Source organism: Podarcis bocagei (genome assembly GCF_964188305.1).
Source record: "Podarcis bocagei genome assembly, chromosome: 16".
NCBI classification, from domain to species: Eukaryota; Metazoa; Chordata; class Lepidosauria; order Squamata; family Lacertidae; genus Podarcis; species Podarcis bocagei.
Window position 1 is genome coordinate 16,373,418 of NC_138142.1, and position 19,052 is coordinate 16,392,469.

The window sequence follows — 19,052 nt, forward strand, 5'->3', positions numbered from 1 at the left end:
ACACACACACACACACACACACACACACACACACACACACACACACACACACACACACACACACACACCTCTCTCCCCTTGGCTTCGACGGGAGCTCCTGCTGCAAGCTTGCCTGCAAGGGACCTTCCATAAACCGTTTTAATAGACCAGACCCAATTCCGCAGTAGCCAGAGCGCAACAGGCAGCTTCCACTGCATTCCGAAAATCCTGGAAGTTTTCCACACTGGCTTAGCTCTGACTCTCACGCAGTCCGCACCCCCCCCCCCCAAAAAAAAGTTTGCTGTCATAGGAGAAGGATGTGCCGGGCAGAGGGGCGGGCCTCTCCCCTCTGCCAAACACACCTCCCCCCCGGGGGGGGCGGGGGCAGCCCCTTAAAAAGGCCCAGCTCCGGCCGGCGCCTGCAGCACTAGCCAACGCAAGAGCAGCCGCGTGGGGTGAGCTACCTCTGCCTACTCTAGAAACCGGAGTCGCGCCGTCTGTGAAATGGGTCTATCGCGCGGCAAGCTCTGCTGCCTGGCTCTAGTGGGCTTGGTGGCCCTGGCGGGAGCCGCGATCCTAGCCGTGCTCCTGACCCGGTCCCGGTGCGCTCCTCCGAGGTACCCTCGGGCAGCGGTGGCGGCGGACACCCAAACCTGCTCCGACATTGGCAGGTAAGAGGGTCGGCCTGGAGAGGGATGGAGGGGCGGGAAGGGGAGTCTTCCGTCTCTGGGACTCTCTTTTCCAAGCCTCTGTGTACACACACACACACACACACACCCTTCCTTTTGCCTGGGCTCTTGGATTTTCTGGGTCTTTGCATCACAGCTCAACCAGGTCAGAGAAAGAGAGACAGTGGTTTCTCCTCTGAGATGGGACTTGCCTTGGCACTTGTTGTGACTTCAAACTCTCGCCTGCTCCATCCAGAGGAGCCAAATACTTTTTGGGGTGGGCTGGGTCCCCCCAAAGTTGATGGCCATTTGTCATTCAAATGGTGATGTTGTGCTCCATCATGTGATCAATTATCTGAGATGAGGCTTACCTGTATCCCCCCCAAAAAAAATATTTTATTCAAGTTGGCACCCCTGGCTCCAGCCAAGGGTTTTTCCAGGAGCCCCTCAACTTCCCAAGGCGAGACCTCCTTGTCACCCCGGACATCGCCTTCGGGGCCACCATATTCTGTCCTGTGCTCCTACATAGAATTATAGAATTGTAGAGTCGGAATGGACCCTGTGGGGTCATCCAGTCTAACCCCCTGTGATGCAAGAATCGCAACTAAAGCACCCGTGGCAGATGGCCATCTAACCTCTGCTTAACAATCTCCAGTGGAGGAAAGAGTCCACAGCTACCTCCTGGAGAAGTTCCTCTTGCTGTTTATCATCTCTTATTGTCAGAAAGTTCTTCCTTGTGTTTAAGCCTGGATGGCTTTAGAAGAGGATTAGAAACATGGGTGCAGCCAGGATTTGTGGGTTTTTTGGAGGGTGGGGCAGGACACTTACCTGCCACTATCCTCTAGCAGATTCAGAAAGCAATGTCTCAACAACGGCTCTTTTGTCTTATTTTCCTTTGACCCCAAGCACTCGGAAATATCTGCCAAAATCTTTCTACCGTTTTATTTGTTGACTTGGTTTAGGGGAGGCCGCGCCCATGATTAAACAAATGCAGCGGTTCTCAACCTGTGGGTCCCCAGATGTTGTTGGACTACAACTCCCATCATTCCTGAGCACTGGCCTCGCTAGCTAGGGGTGATGGGAGTTGTAGTTCAACAACATCTGGAGACCCACAGGTTGAGAAAGCACGGAGGACTAGCCAGGATGGCAATGCACTGGCTGGCTCTATGGGTCAGAGGCAGCAATGAAACCTCAGGAGGGGAGAAGGCTTTTGTGTTTGAATCCTGTTTGAGGGTTCTCGCCCCTGCCGCCCCTTTGGGGCCTCTGTTTGACCACCATGAGAACAGGATGCTGAGCTAGATGGACCATTGGCCTGATCCAGCGGGCTCGTCTGGTATTCTTTTATGTTCTTAAACTAAGAAGGCTGTTTGGGTAAGGGAAAGGGACCCCTGACCATTAGGTCCAGTCATGACCGACTCTGGGGTTGCGGCGCTCATCTCGCTTCATTGGCTGAGGGAGCCGGCATACAGCTTCCGGGTCATGTGGCTAGCATGACTAAGCCGCTTCTGGCGAACCAGAGCAGCGCACGGAAACACCGTTTACCTTCCCGCCGGAGAGGTACCTATTTATCTACTTGCACTTTGACGTGCTTTCGAACTGCTAGGTTGGCAGGAGCAGGGATTGAACAACAGGAGTTCACCCCGTCGCGGGGATTCGAACCGCCGACCTTCTGATTGGCAAGTCCTAGGCTCTGTGGTTTAACCCACAGCGCCACCTGCATCCCGCTGTTTGGTTAGGGATCTGCCAAAAAAGCACCCCTGCCCTGCAAAAATCGGGGCTTGCCCCAAACATTTTGCAGCCTGAAGAGGTGCACACCTCCCCAAGTCCATGGATAGAAACCACCAGCCCAACTTTTGTTGCTGTTGTTGCTGTTTAAATACTATGTTTTTCACTCCATAAGACGCACCTGACCATAAGACGAACCTAGTTTTTAGTGGAGGAAAACAAGAAAAAAAAAATCTGAACGAAACAGTGGGTGTATGATTTTTGTGGCTGATGCTGTGGCCAAAGACATGCAATGTTACCTGATGGTGAATTTGGGGTGACCCAATGCAAAAATCCTGAGGATCCATGTGGATCCATGCCTTGTAACCACGTTTTTGCGCCATTGTGGCCCCAGTAAACAGTGGATGCGTGTGTGTTTTTGGTGCGGGCTGTAGCCATGGACATGCTATGTGATCTGATGGTGAATTTGGGGTAACCCAATGCAAAAATCCTGAGGATCCATGGGCTTTTACCTCTCCCCTCCCAGCCAGCCTCCTTTATCACTAGCATCCCTTATCTCCCTCCTGATCACTTGCCGATCAGCCGATCAGCGGCTTCATTTCAACACCCCCTTCCCTCTTTCTAAAAAGAAAAAAAAAGCACAATCTGCTTTTCGCCCCTGGGCAATTCGGCTCCAGGGACCACACATTCGCTCCAGACCTTCCTCTTACTTTTTAGGAGGAAAAAAGTGCAACTTATGGAGCGAAAAATACGGTAATTTTTATTAAAGATTTTCTTCAGAAGTTCGTGCATTGTTTCCTTTTTTCAGGTTGTAGACTCTTTTCTATCTATTTTTTGTTGTAAATTTATTTTCAACATCTTCCTCCAAGGAGCTGAAGGTGGCACACGTAGTTCCCCCTCTCCTTATTTAATCCCCACAACAACCCTGTCATGTAGTCTAGGCAGAGAGAAGGCAGTGACTGGTCCAAGGTCAGCCAGTGAGCTTCACATGGCTGAGTGGGAGATTTGAACCCTGGTCTCCCAGGTCTTAATCTAACCTAACCTAACCTAACCTAACCTAACCACTGCACCAGACTGGCTGTTGAGTTTCAGGCCTAATCCTGGTGACAGGAAGGCATCCTCTTCCAGCCCAAGGGAAGCAGGAAATGACCATAAAAACCTGTGATAAAATAATAATACAGTGGTACCTTGGAATTCGAACGGAATCCGTTCCCGGAGTCCGTTCGACTTCCAAAATGTTTGGCAACCAAGGTGCTGCTTCCAATTGGCTTCAGGACGTTTATTTCCAGGTTTGCAGCTCGCAAGGGGTTCGGGATCCAAGGTATGACTGTAATTCTGCTTTCCCTAGTGCTTCTATTATTGGATAGCTTTAGCATACTCAGGAATCCAAAGTTTTGTGTCTCTTTTGTAGGAACTGCATACTTTTTGTGCATTCTGCAATTTCCATTTTTAACTGTACTGCTACTCCTTCTGCCAATGAGCTTCTGTTGCCTTTCTCTGTAGGCCTGCCCAGACACCATTCCTAATATTCCTCTGCAACTGAAATGTGTGAAATGTCAGGTTTCTCTATCTCCGTACACAAACTTTTACCTACACATGCCCTAGATCAGCCTTCCAGATGTTTGGGACTCCAACTCCCATCAGCCCTAGCCAGCACTCAGAGCTGATGGGAGTTGGAGTCTAAAAGATCGGGAGGGCACCAGGTTGGGGAAGACTGCACTATACAAGATACAAGACCATTCTCCACCCAGGGGCTCATAGAGACCTCAGTGGGGTAAGGGAACCCTGCACACAGACACAATCTGAATTAAGCAACCCAGAAAGTAAAAGGGAAACAGAAGAGAGGGTTGTCTCAGGCAAATTGGGGCCCTTGGAGCATATGACAGTCACTCCTGGAGCCCCAAGCAAGCATGGAGGGAAGGGGACTTTTAACAGGGTTCAGGGATCCCAAGCTATTACCTTGTGGGGCGGGGGAGGCAAAATTGTGTTGTGAATGAGGATGTTTATGCAGGCTGTGGACTCAGCTATACAGCTGCAAATAAAATGCTTTAAATGTAAAGTGCAGTATACAAATGCAACACTAGATGGCGACAGTGAGCTACGCCAAGTCCAATGTATTTTTCAAAACTTTTTTTTAAAAAAATTCATTTTCACAGCGTTTTTTTATATGCGTGTAGATTCCACCTGTGTGTCAATGGGGTGCCAAATCAGAAGCTGCTGGATGTTAGAAGCAGCAGGCAGAAAGAAGTGAGATGGAGGATTGTTGGCCCAGACATGTCTCTGCGGAGGTGGGTCTATGAACCACCACTGCCCCCTCACCTGACCTTCTCTTGTTTCCAGGGGGAGTTGACAGCCTTCCACTATACTCCAACCATTTCATCTCACAGGTATAGTTCTCTGAAGGGAAAATCCCCAGGAAGATATTGCTCCCCCCCCCCACCCCTGGTGCTCAGAACAGCTCTCTTTCCCCCTTCTTCCTGGTACCCCCCTTCCTCCAAGGAACCCCTTATGAGACACAGAGCATATCCCTACCTGCTTTAGCTGGGATTCCTGCACTGCATCTAGTTGCATTAGATGGCCCTTTGGGTCCCTTCCAGCCCTACAGTTCTATGATTCCCCTACCTGTGGGGTAGAGGAATGAATGGTGCTGTTATAACACCAAGGTTGCAGGTTCGATTCTTATATGGGACAAACTGCGTATTCCTTTATTGTAAGGGGTTTGATTTTATGATCCTCAGGGTGCCTTGCAACTCTAGATTTCTATGATCTATGACCATCGTTTGAAACCGGCACGTCTCCAGATTTTGCAGCGCAAGCAATGTGCACAAGAAAGATTAGATAAAGCTTGCGTTTTAAAAATAGATATGTTAGTTAAAAACAGCTTGCAAAAAAAGAGTTACGTACTAGGAGAAAATCTCTTACGAGGACATGTACGTCAGGAGAACTGCACACCAAAATGGTGCTGAGTTTTGTGATAGGAATTTTGAGGTCTTAGATATATGTTAAATGTTCATAAGTGTACCAACGAAGCATGTACATAAATCAGCACAGGAAGACCGACCCGGAACCATTTTTTATTCCCAAACTGACCAAATGTTTTCTCTGCAAGGTCAAAGGAAAATGGAAAAGCCTCCCCATTGTCTTTTCCTTCACAAATCCTGTCTTAAGGGTATGTCTTTGTTTGAATAGGGTGAGCCTGTGACCTGACTCAGGAACTAAGTATTTATCATTACAAAAGACTGGCCAGGCTCCCCAGGGTATCCAATCATGTAACCTGCCAGACAGGAGAAAAACAACATTCAAATTTCTGTTGTAGACCGCCTTTTCTGTGATGTAGGTATGATGTATCTGAGGGGTGGTCTTGAGCTACACCCCTTCTGTGATGTATGTATGATGTATGTGGGGGTGGTCTTGATCTACAGGGTGGCAATTTCAAAAGTCTATATAAGGCCTTGCGCACCATTGTTCTGGGTTCCTCCTCCCTCCCGAGTCTGTTGAGTGGGGACCCTGTTGCAACAGATCAATAAAGATCAAGCTTACTAGCTGCTTTGCTTCTCAATATTCTCTGGTTGGCCTCTGTTATTTTCTCCTACCAATAAGGAACCTATGTAAGGACTCTATATGGGCTCTTGGATACCCCCATAAGGGAAAAGGGCAATTTTTGTTTACAACAGTTTCTTTAAAATGTTAATAAAAAAGAATGCAAACTCCCATGGAAATGTGGAGAGCTGAATTTAAGACTGGGAAAAATGAGAAAGGGCAGACTTGCCTCCCCTGTCCCTCCCTCCAATGGGTGGATTACATCCTGGAGTCTCCTTCACAAACCTCCAAGGAAGGTGATCCAACTCTGGATTGGAAAGCCAACATTCCATTGGCCAATCGATCACCCGATGAGAAGGCATTTCCCTCTCAGATATCTAATAAAGGCATTTTCCATCCCAGCCAGCCAGCGAATCCCTCTGCCTTATCTCCTCCTTCAAAGCCATAGAGGCCTTTATCTCCCTCCTTTCTCAAATATTTGCAGATCTTGGCATTCCCCTCTAATCTTAGGACCTTCCATCATCTTGGCTTTTCTTGCTGTCCTCCCAGTTCTCCTCAGTTTGTCCAAACACCGTTATGGTTTTCTTCACACGGCCGAGGGTCAAAGTATACGTCTGTGGAAGCACAGGACATGTCTGGTTAAGAGCACGTGATTCTTATGTATGCAGTGCATATAGATAAGGTATGGAACTTGCTCCATACCTATCTATGAAGGTCTCCAACTTGCATGGCTTGAAAAGAATTAGACAAATGTTTGAAGGAGAGGGCTATCCATCGCTGCTAGTCAGAATGGCTATGCTCTGGTTCTAGGGTTGGAGGAAGCAGTGCTTCTGAAAACCACTGGGGATGGTATGGTTCTAGGGTCCTACTTGTAGGTTTTCCCATTGGGGCATCTGGTTGGCCACTGTGAGGGCAGAGACTCAGCTACACTCAGTCAGTTATGTTGTTATGACTCTTGAGAGTCCCATGGACTGCAAGAAGATCAAACCTCTCCATTCTGAAGGAAATCAGCCCTGAGTGCTCACTGGAAGGACAGATCCTGAAGCTGAGGCTCCAGTACTTTGGCCACCTCATGAGAAGAGAAGACTCCCTGGAAAAGACCCTGATGTTGGGAAAGACTGAGGGCACAAGGAAAAGGGGGTGACAGAGGATGAGATGGTTGGACAGTGTTCTCGAAGCTACCAGCATGAGTTTGACCAAACTGCGGGAGGCAGTGGAAGGCAGGAGTGTCTGGCGTGGTCAGGTCCAGGGGGTCACGAAGAGTCGGACACGACTAAATGACTAAACAACAACAACTCCGTTGTAAAGATGCGACACCAGATGGCGATGTAGAGCACAAAAAATGTCTATGCGATTTTACATAGGGTCCCCCCCTTTGTTATAATAATCCCCTATTTATCTACTTGCACTGGTGTGCTTTCTAACTGCTAGGTCGGCAGGAGCCGGGACAGAGCAACGGGAGCTCACCCATTGCAGGGATTCGAATCACTGACCTTCCAATCAGCAAGCCCAAGAGGCTCAGTGGTTTAGACCCCAAGGCCACCTGCTCCCTATAATAGGCTCCAAACACAAAGGGAAATGAACAGATAATGGCAAAGGGAACCTTCTCTTTAAAAAGTGGCTTTGAAACAACAAATGGAGGAAAGGCGTTTTGCGGAGATAAAAACTGCAAACAAAAACTGGAAGCTGTTTGATGGAAAGACCCTCCCTGATCCCTCCTAGTGATTAAGAAAACCACATGTAGTCCTTGAGACAGTTCTGCTGCTGCTGCTGTTGTTGAATTTATACCCCACCTTCCTGCTAAAGTACAAAAGGTGGTTTATACAAAACTAGCGCCGTTTTAAAAGAACACAAAAAATTAACCCCAAAAGGAAAAAAAATAAACATTAAAAACCAACAGCACTTTAGAAACAAGCTAGCTGCAGTTTTAAAAGCAGATGACACAATAGACCTTGGGATTTCTTTTGTAAAAGCTTCCTTAAAAACAACAACACAGTAGTGCCTTTTGGGAATTATCGGGGTAGAACTACCTAAACAGTTCAGAAATTTATTCATGTATGCGACTACAGCGGCAAGAATGTTATTTGCCCCAGAATGGAAAGAAGAAGTCCCGACGAAAGAAGAATGGAGACAAAAACTTATGGACTATGCAGAAATGGTGAAACTTGCTGGAAAAATAAGAAATCAAGATAACAAACTTTTAATAAAAGAACGGAAATGGTTTATTGAATATTTACAAATAAGCTGTAAACAGATAAGAACATTGGCAGGATTATTGTAATAACCTGCAGTTTCATAAGTGTATATAATTGAAGTACAGTGGTACCTCTACTTATGAGCACCTCTGGTTACGTATCCTTCGGGATACGCATGCGGCAAACCCAGAAGTATTTTTCTGGGTTTCGCCCTGCACGCATGCGCAGAAGCGCTCTACCGTGCCGCAAATATACGCAGAATAGGCCCGTCTGCAACTGGAGGTACCAATGTAGATGAATAAAAGAGTAAGTTAAGTTAATTTAGAATATGCAGAAAATGATAAAATTACCGTATTTTTTGCTCTATAAGACTCACTTTTCCCCTCCTAAAAAGTAAGGGGAAATGTGTGTGCGTCTTATGGAGCGAATGTAGGCTGCACAGCTATCCCAGAAGCCAAAACAGCAATAGGGATCGCTGCTTTTGCTGCGCAGAGATCCCTCTTGTTGTTCTGGCTTCTGAGATTCAGAATATTTTTTTTCTTGTTTTCCTACTCCAAAAACTAGTGCGTCTTATGGTCTGGTGCATCTTATAGAGCGAAAAATACGGGTAAATTTAAGGAACCGCAGAAAGAGGAGAAAGGAGGTCGAGTTTTGAAATGTTGAAATGACTGTAAAACTATTGAAATGTATATAACTGAAAATCAAAAATTAAAAATTAAAAAACAACAACATAGTTAGGTCTGTATTAAGAACCACAGTGGCCACTTCTGAAACCTTAAAAACAGACAGCATACCTGGAGATTTTAGTCTAGCTGAACCAGCAGACAATTGAGCTCCCCATCCTAGGGATGATGTACCGTATTTTTTGCACCATAACACTCACTTTTTTCCTCCTAAAAAGTAAGGGGAAATGTCTGTGCGTGTTATGGAGCGAATGCCTACAGATGGCGGGGGGATCTGCTGCAGTCGTGAGCAGAGGATCCATGATTCCCCTTCCTTCCCTCCTCCGTGGCTTGCTTTGAAACAGCAAAGAGGGAGAAGAGCCGCTGAGTGGAGAGGAGAGAGGGACAGAGACCCTGCTTGCTTTAAAGGAGCAAAGCGGGAGAGGAGAGGAGCCGCTTACACAAGTGTAAGTGGCTCCTGTCCGTTGGCGCCTTTAAAGCAAGCAGGGTCTCTGTCCCTCTCTCCTCCCCACTCAGCTGGCTAAATAGCAGCAAAGTTTTTCAGCGAGCTGGGGAGGAGGGAGAGAAGCAGAACCTGCTTGCTTTAAAGGAGCAAAGCGGGAGAGGAGAGGAGCCTTCTCCTCTCTGCATTATTAACAGCATCCTTCTCCACCCGCCCCACGCATGTTCCTTGTCCCTTGAGTGCTTTTCCTTCCCTCCCCACTTAAAACGTGGTTACAAAGCACGGATCCACATGGATCCTCAGGATTTTTGCATTGGGCTACCCCAAACTCACTGTCAGATCACATGTCTGTGGCCACAGCATGAACCACAAAAATCATACATCCACTGTTTCGTTTAGAATATTTTTTTTCTTGTTTTCCTCCTCTAAAAACTATGTGCGTGTTATGGTCGGGTGCGTGTTATAGAGCGAAAAATACGGTATATGTATCCATAAAGCTTTTGTGTTCATCACAAGCAAATGAAAGGCACCACGTCCAAGGCATCTATAGAGGAGAGGCATTTAGCAATTGGCAGTATCTGTTTCCAAAGAACATCCATCTTGGAGTTGTACTGGACAGCTCAATGAAGGGAGAAAGTCCCTAAGAAAGGGACTGAAACTAAAACTGCCAGTACCATAAAGCCCTAATTCAAAACTATGGTGCAGCTGGAATAGTGCCTGCAGTTCTGGTGAAATCGCTTCACAAAATGGATGGAAGAGTTGGAAAAGGTTCAGAAAAGGGCAAGGAAACTCCCACTTGAAGAAAAGTTGTGACATTTGGGACTTTTCAGTTTGGAGGGAAGGCGACATGTCAGAGGTGACATGTCAAAGGTGTGCAAAATTATTCATTATTTCTTTATAGTTGACCCTTCCTCCCAAAGGAGCCTGTTTTTTCCATGGTGTGGGAAACAGATCCCTTTCACAAATTAACACTAGTGTGTGTGTGTGGGGGGGGACATTCAGACCATATTCCCAATTTTTTAAAGGTTTTTGGACTTTTCAGGTGAGTCATTTGTGGGGGTGGGAGGTGACTGATTTGTTCTTGGTCTGTTTTAATTGTTTCCAGTGTGTGTTCAGGGTTATTTGGGGAGGGGCATTCTGATCATCATCAGTTTTTCTTCTGTGAAATGGGTATTTTGTGGCACCCGTGACTGTTTATTAGATTTCCAAACGTACTCTGGGGCCTTAGAATAGTTGGTGGAGCCCTTGTTCCTTCCTGGTTTTTACAGTGACACTGTGCCGTGCACCCCCCATCTCTTCTTTGCCCACCTTTTATGATGAGAGCCATTCCCACCCCCATTCTTTAGAAATGGCGGCCGAGACCATATAACACCGGTCCTGAAAGACCTACACTGGCTCTCAGTACATTTCCTAGCACAATTCAAAGTGTTGGTGCTGACCTTTAAAGCCCCAAACGGTCTTTGCCCAGTAGACCTGAAGGAGCATCTCCACCCCCATCGTTTTGCCTGACACTGAGGTCCAGCACCGAGGATCTTCCGACAGTTCCCTCATTGTGAGAATTGAGGTTACAGGGAGCCCAGCAGAGAGCCTTCTCGGTAGTGGCACCTGCCCTGTGGAACTCCCTCCCACCAGATGTCAAGGAAATAAACAACTATCTGACTTTTAGAAGACACCTGAAGGCAACCCTATATCGGGATTTATTTATTTTTTAAATTTATTTGGTTTTACAAGTGTAAAGTTACAACAATACCAAAGGAATGTCCACACTTTGAGATTTCTCTGAATCTCCCCACTTCCTCCCATCCCCTCCTTGGGTCTCATTGCAGACGTTTTCAACTGCATATTATTTCATGATCCACGTTTTGTATCTGTCCATAGTGATTGTTACAAGTGTTCTCAAAGTCCTGCCAATATTTTCATCTGCTTACAGTGGTCTCCTAAATATATTATAATTCCACCCCCTCATCCTTTCTTAAAAGTTTTTGTCTTTTTGGTTCCTGAGCTTTCTGGTCAGTTTTGCCATTGTATCAGGAATTTTTTGATGTTTAATGTTTTACAATTTTTTATGTGTTGTAAGCTGCCCAGAGTGGCTGGGGAAACACAGCCAGATGGGCGGGTTATAAATAAAATTATTATTATTATTATTATTATTATTATTATTATTATTATTATTATTATTATTATTATTATTATGTGACTTTTGAATGCCCCCTCCTCTTTCTTCTGAACAGGGATATCTTGCAGCAGGGAGGCTCAGCTGTTGACGCTACCATCGCTGCCTTGATCTGTTCCGCTGTCCTGAACCCGCAGAGCATGGGCCTCGGCGGAGGTGTAATCTTCACCATCTATAACGCATCCACAGGTAGGCAAAGCCAGTGCACATTACCGCACCAAGTCTATTTCTCCATGAAGGATTAATTGGTGGAGGCATCCGAGGGTGTGGCAAAAGTGGCCCCTTTGGATCTTCGATTTCCAAACCAGCGCCGAACCAAACCAGCGCCGATTTCCAAACCAGCGCCGACTCTTCGTGACCCCATGGACCAGAGCACGCCAGGCACTTCTGTCTTCCACTGTCTCCCGCAGTTTGGTCAGACTTATGCTGGTAGCCTTGAGAACACTGTCCAACCATCTCGTCCTCTGTCATCCCCTTCTCCTTGTGCCCTCAATCATTCCCAAAATCAGGGTCTTTTCCAGGGAGTCTTCTCTTCTCATGAGATGACCAAAGTATTGGAGCCTCAGCTTCAGGATCTGTCCTTCCAGTGAGCACTCAGGGCTGATTTCCTTCAGAATGGAGAGGTTTGATCTTCTTGCAGTCCATGGGACTCTCAAGAGTCTCCTCCAGCATCATAATTCAAAAGCATCCATTCTTCGGCGATCAGCCTTCTTTATGGTCCAGCTCTCACTTCCATTCATCACTACTGGCAAAACCATAGCTTTAACTATACGGACCTTTGCTGGCAAGGTGATGTCTCTACTTTTTAAGATGCTGTCTAGGTTTGTCATTGCTTTTCTCCCAAGAAGCAGGTGTCTTTTAATTTCGTGGCTGCTGTCACCATCTGCAGTGATCGTGGAGACCCGGAAAGTAAAATCTCTCACTGCCTCCATTTCTTCCCCTTCTATTTGCCAGGAGGTGGTGGGACCAGTGGCCATGATCTTTGTTTTTTTGATGTTGAGCTTCAGACCATATTTTGCGCTCTCCTCTTTCACCCTCATTAAAAGGTTCTTTAATTCCTCCTCACTTTCTGCCATCAAGGTTGTGTCATCTGCATATCTGAGGTTGTTGATATTTCTTTCGGCAATCTTAATTCTGGCTTGGGATTCATCCAGCCCAGCCAAACAGGGTACCCTCCCCCTATCCTGATTTTCAAATCAGTAAGAAGCTTTGTGGCAAGCTGCATTTGCTTTATTCACTGGAGAGATCATGGCGCAAGTCTGTGCAGCACAGGGGAAGGTGGCACCGTTGCTGGTGATCATCACAATCTCCCCCTGACACTCACACATGGCAGTGCTGAAACTGCAGATAATGGCCCCTTCTCCAAAACTCTGAGCAAAACGTGCTCCAAAACCCAACAAACCTCTCAGCTGTTGTGGGGTGGGGCAGGACAATCTCCCCCTGACACGCGCACATGGCAGTGCTGAAACTGCAGATAATGGCCCCTTCTCCAAATCTCTGAGCAAAATGTGCTCTGAAACCCAACAAACCTCTCAGTGTTGTGGGGCGGGGCAGCTAGGATGTCCCATGAAGCATGGGTCCTATGAGGAATGGCCCCAATGGGAGCCCCAATGAAGGACAAGAAAGTTCTGGGCTTTGAGTTTATTGGGTCGGAGGCCCTTGGCTCTGATACAGCCCCCGACCCCACCAGTCTCACAACCTCCCCCCCCCCAGGAAAACAGACTCAAGTTCCCCAAGGGATCAGAGTCTTAGCAAGTCCTTCCTGAGGAATTTTGTCTTTCTCCTGCCTAGGGTCTTCTCTAGTAACAGATTATCAGTAGTGGCGCCCGCCCTGTGGAATGCCCTCCCATCAGATGTCAAGGAAATAAGCAACTACAGTGCTACCTCGGGTTACATACGCTTCAGGTTACAAACGCTTCAGGTTACAGACTCCGCTAACCCAGAAATAGTACCTCGGGTTAAGAACTTTGCTTCAGGATGAGAATAGAAATCGTGTGGTGGTGGCGTGGCAGCAGCAGGAGGCCCCATTAGCTAAAGTGGTGCTTCAGGTTAAGAACAGTTTCAGGTTAAGAACGGACCTCCGGAATTAATTAAGTACTTAACCCGAGGTACCACTGTATCTGGCTTTTAGAAGACGTATGAAGGCAGTCCTATATAGGGAGGCTTTTAATGGTTTTTTGTGTTTAAATACTTGTTGGAAACTGCCCAGAATGACTGGGGCAACCTAGTCAGCTGGGCAGGATATAAATAAAACAACAACAGCAACAATTATTATTATTATTATTATTATTATTATTATTATTATTATTATTATTATTAATAATAATAATATTATTATTATTATTATTAATATTATTATTATTAACAATTGCCTAGGTGCAGACAAGTCCACCGCTGCAGTATTTGCCCTGTGTAAAGGCAGCAGGACTTTGCACTCTGTGTTGTAAGTTGACACCTTTTAAAAAATAAATCACTAAAACAGGCCATTCTGCTGTTTTTGACATCCTTCTTTGGTATCCCTGCACCAAACCAGTCACACAGGCCCTCTTTCTAGTCTGCGGTTCAGAGCACCAGCCAGGCTTGAGACAGAATCCTGTCTGAAGCCCTGGAGAGCCATTGCTTCTGGTCAGTGCAGGCAGTACTGGGTTAGATGGACCAAAGGGTCTGACTCTGAATAAGGCAGCTTCCAACATAAATGAGACAGCCATGGGTGAAGCCAGTTTGCCTGAGGTCATTGGTCCCAGTGGTGTAGTGGTTAAGAGCAGTAGTCTCGTAATCTGGGGAACCGGGTTCGCGTCTCCGCTCCTCCACATGCAGCTGCTGGGTGACCTTGGGCTAGTCACACTTCTCTGAAGTCTCTCAGCCTCACTCACCTCACAGAGTGTTTGTTGTGTGGGAGGAAGGGAAAGGAGAATGTTAGCCGCTTTGAGACTCCTTCGGGTAGTGATAAAGCAAGATATCAATTCTAAACTCATCCTCCAATCTTCACCTTGACATTCTCCCCTTTGATTTCTCCAGGGAAAGTGGAGGTGCTCAATGCTCGCGAGAGGGCCCCGCAGAATATCTCTGGCAATTTGATGGCTGAGTGCAGTAAGGGTTTTCCAGGTAAGAAGAGTCCTTGTATATAAAAAAGGCTGAGGGGAGGAGGGTTGTGAGGGAGGGGCAGCTCTCCCCATTGCTCACAGGTGACGACTGAGTCATTCCCTTGAAGAGGAGAAGGATCCCATTAAGAGGAGAAGTATTGAGGCCTCCACCCCATTTCTGGTCAATGGCCCTTGTGCCGCAAGACCACAAGGTCTCCTGACCAAGGGATAGCTCAGTTGGTAGAGCATGAGACTCTTAATCTCAAGGACATGGGTTTGAGCCCCACACTGGGCAAAAGATTACTGCATTGCAGGGGGTTGGACTAGAAAAGGGGTCAGCAAACTTTTCCCCTCAGACCTTGTGGGGGGCCGGACTATATTTTGGAAAAAAAATATGAACGAATTCCTATGTCCCACAAATAACCCAGAGATGCATTTTAAATAAAAACACACATTCTACTCATGTAAAAACATGCTGATTTCCCGGACTGTCCGCAGGCCGGATTTAGAAGGCGATTAGGCCGGATCCAGGCCTCAGGCCTTGATTTGCCTACCCATGGCTAGATGATGCTTAGGGTCCCTTCCAGTTCTACAGTTCTATGATTCTATGATGCCAAGCTGTCATCAGCAAGCGTAAAGACTAGCTCCTCCTGCTCTGAAGCACAACCAAGATCCCCAGGTTTTCCTTACAGGCTGGCAAGGAGTTGAGCCACAGTCTTATTTGGAGCCAGAGAATTGTCTCAGAGCTCCCATTTGGTAACTGCAGTGAGGAGGAAGGCACCTAGAAATGGAACCTTTGTGGGGAAGCTGTAAAATGACGCATCCGGTTTGCTTCAAAGTAGGGTCTCGGTGGATCGCTGTCCCCGGGGAACTGCGTGGTTATGAAGAAGCCCACAGACGGTACGGCAAATTGCCCTGGAAGACCCTGTTTGAGCCCACCATCAAGTTCCTCGACCCTGGAATCCGGATCCCCGAGGTGGTGGGTCGGTTTCTCAGCCACCCCTTCATACAGCCGCGTCTGAACAAAACGTCCTTAAGGTACAAGGAACCTGCACAAAGCCAGATCACACCTGTGGGATAGAAATGCGTAAGATCGAAGCCATCTAGTCCAGCATTCTGTTCTTACAGTGGGCAGCCAGATGCCTCTGGGTAGCCCCTTCTCCCATCAGGAGCCAGCCCTCTCCCCCTGGATCCTTGGTTTCAGAACTGTTGGCAAATGGGGACAATGAGAGTCTCTTGCTGGCAAAGTCTTCAGCACAAAGGACAGCAGCCCTGGGCTCCATACTATCCCTGCTGTAAGGGCTTTTCTCACTGGGGTCCTTGATTCCAAAAGGAGGGGAGGAGGTCAAAGGGCACAGCAGCCCAAAGCTTCTTTGGTGGCTCCCAGTGGGAAGAAGGCCCCGGAAGAGCCCTTGGCAAACGTTTTGGGTGTTGTGGTGGAGGGCAGGCAGTGGGGGAAGCCAATGCTGAGGGTTACTCTAGTAGCCTCTGTGCCCTTCGAAACACACCTCATGTTAGACCAGGAAGAGGGAGAGAGAGAGAGAGAGAGAGAGAGACCATCAAAAGTTAGTCCTAGTGCCCTACTGAACTGAATATGCAAGTTGCATTGAGACTGACAATCTGCATGGATACCCCTGCAGTGTAAGGTAAAGGTAAAGGGACCATTAGGTCCAGTCATGGCGAACTCTGGGGTTGCGGCGCTCATCTCGCTTTATTGGCCGAGGGAGCCGGCGTACAGCTTCCGGGTCATGTGGCCAGCATGACTAAGCCGCTTCTGGCGAACCAGAGCAGCACACGTAAACACTGTTTACCTTCCCGCTGGAGTGGTACCTATTTATCTACTTGCACTTTGACGTGCTTTCGAACTGCTAGGTTGGCAGGAGCTGGGATCGGGCAACGGGAGCTCACCCCGTCGTGGGGATTCAAACTGCCAACCTTCTGATCAGCAAGTCCTAGGCTCTGTGGTTTAACCCACAGTGCCACCCACATCCTTAGGACCCCTGCAGTGTAGAACAGTACAAATGTGGCCTTTGAGATGGTGGTCAGGAAATCGTCAGAGCAAGAAAGCTAAATTGGAAGTTAAATCGCTCCAGGCTTAAGGCTTTGGGGAAAGGGTATGGAGCTTCACAGCTGGTTATATTTGGGTCTTAGGAGCCATTCCTGCTGCAGCCTCTGCTCTTAGAATCCAGGGTCAGGAACTGATGGCGGTCACTCTCTCTTTCAGAAAACTCTTTTACAACAAGCAGGGGGCCGCCCTGGGAGCTGGAGACCTCCTTCGATGGCCAGCCCTGGTGGAGACCCTGAGGGCTGTGGCAGAAAAAGGAGCCAATGAGTTTTATCGGGGAACCACAGCAGAGAAGTTGGTGCAGGACATAGTGAAAGAAGGTGACCAGTCTTTTTTAAAAATTATTATTATTGTTGTTGTTGTTGTTATTTTATTTATGATTTTCAGTTTTATACATTTCAATAATTTTATAATCATTTTAACATTTCAAAACTCGACCTCCTTCCCCCTCTTTCTGCGGTTCATTAAATTTATTTTTAAAATCTTCTGCATATCCAAATTAACTTAATTTGCTCATTTATTCAACTACTTTAAATATATATATACTTTTATAAAACTGCAGGTTATTACAGTAATTTTGCCAATATTCTTATCTGTTTACAGTTTATTTGTAAATATTCAACAAACCATTTCTTCAGCTGGGACTGTGCTCGTTTTCCATTTGGGGGCTAACAGAACACGAGCCGCAGTGTTAGCATACATAAATAACCTTTTCTCTTTTTTTTGACACCTGGGAATTTCAGTCTGAATTATCCCCAACAGAAAGGACTCTGGTTTTTGCTTTCCTTTGTTTGCCCTGCTGAGAAGGGTGCAAGCAGATTTTCCAATACCTTGGAAAACATTACTGATTCCGCAGCAGCCTAATCAGAATTTGGCACCCTCGCTTTGCCGCCTCGCTCTTGCAAGTGACACTTGTAGGCTGTTTCCCCCTCCCCACTCCTTCCTTCCATTGTCCCCTTCCTCTCCTGGGATGGCAGCTGCCAGGGAAGGAGTCCCAGCTCCCTTTGCTGTGTAAGCCTCCCCTTCCCACTCCTTGAGAAGGAACCACATTCCCTCCTTAGCGTCAGGGGTCACTGAGACTTCCTGCAAGCAGTTCCTCTCATTTGTGCTCGGGATTTGAGCTATTTTCTGCCCCTGCTGCAGCTCAGATAAGGCCTGACACATCTTCCTCTTGTTTTCCAGGCAGCACCTTGTCCCTGAGAGACCTCAGGGATTACCGAGTAGAAGTGATGAGCCCTGTGAACATCTCCCTGGGTGAATACACTGTGTACTCTGCCCCGCGTCCTGCAGCGGGGCCCATTCTCCTATTTATCCTCAATGTCCTCAAAGGTAAATGAGGGGTCCATTTGGTTCACTGCATAACAGGAATGGGGAGATTCTGGCTCTGCGGTGCTGCTGTGTGGATGGAGAAGGGGAGAGTGGCAGAGACTCCCCCCAAAAAACACTGCAGACCAGGAGAAGAGGAGGCCCCTGGACCACGAGAGCCAGTGTGGTGTAGTGGTTAAGAGCGGTAGTCTCGTAATCTGGGGAACCAGGTTCGCGTCTCCGCTCCTCCACATGCAGCTGCTGGGTGACCTTCGGCCATTCACACTTCTTTGAAGTCTCTCAGCCCCACTCACCTCACAGAGTGTTTGTTGTGGGGGAGGAAGGGAAAGGAGAATGTTAGCCGCTTTGAGACTCCTTAAAGTGAGTGAAAGGTGGGATATCAAATCCAAACTCCTCCTCCTCCTCCTCCTCTTCTTCTTCTTCTTCTTCTTCTTCTTCTTCTTCTTCTTCTTCACTTCCTTCAGTAACTCTCATTTGGCAGCTTCAATCTGATGCCCTTTCAACCTCCTTTAGCCTTGGGCAATGATCCATCAGTTATACTTTATCTTCACAATCTGAATTTCAGGAACCAAAATGCCTTTTCTGAGCAGGAGCAGTGAATGACATTATATTTGCTTGTTGTAACTTGTCTTCACTTACCCCAACCCCCACCATAGCTGTCAACCGTCCCTTATTTGGCGGGAAACTCCCTTATCCCAGCGCAGTGTCCTGCTGCTGTCCCTTATTGATGATGTCCCTTAAATTTCCCGGGTTTCAAAGGAAGCAGCTCCTCTCCCTCCCTCCCTGCCGGCCAGGGAGGAGGGAGGCTCCAACTGTGTTGCTTGGCTGCGTTGCTCACCCAATAAGGAGTCTAAGAATGACTGAGGGGTGGAGCTTGCATGCCTTGTGCCGATCAAATCGGCCGTGTTGCCTAGGGACTCGCCTTTGCTCAGCGCTTCCCAGCGGAGAGGTGATAGTGGTTTTCCTTGCTGCATCCCCTTTGCTGGGTTGCTGCGCTGTGGGAACCACCGCTTGAGGCTTTGTTTGGCTGCTGGCTGCACTTTCTGCCTTTGGCTCAGAGGGGCTCAGAAGTTGAACATACCTGTGCTCCGAAAATCCTTTATTTTGGCTGCTGATCCCTTATTTTCGAGGCTGCTGGTCCCTTATTTTCAAATCTGTAAGTTGACAGCTATG

The 19,052-nt window shown here is 47.4% G+C and overlaps 1 protein-coding gene across 1 annotated transcript in view; it reads left to right on the forward strand.

Moving 5' to 3' along the window:
* Positions 1–393: 393 nt before the first annotated feature.
* GGT5 (gamma-glutamyltransferase 5) overlaps positions 394–19,052 on the forward strand; it is a 28,567-nt gene continuing 9,908 nt past the window's right edge. Inside the window, exons 1-6 of the mRNA XM_081174948.1 lie at positions 394–650; positions 11,464–11,594; positions 14,424–14,510; positions 15,328–15,526; positions 16,713–16,873; positions 17,736–17,882. Coding sequence (XP_081031074.1) covers positions 484–650; positions 11,464–11,594; positions 14,424–14,510; positions 15,328–15,526; positions 16,713–16,873; positions 17,736–17,882 — 892 coding nt within the window. The 5' untranslated portion in view covers positions 394–483. The remainder of the gene's footprint in view (positions 651–11,463; positions 11,595–14,423; positions 14,511–15,327; positions 15,527–16,712; positions 16,874–17,735; positions 17,883–19,052) is intronic.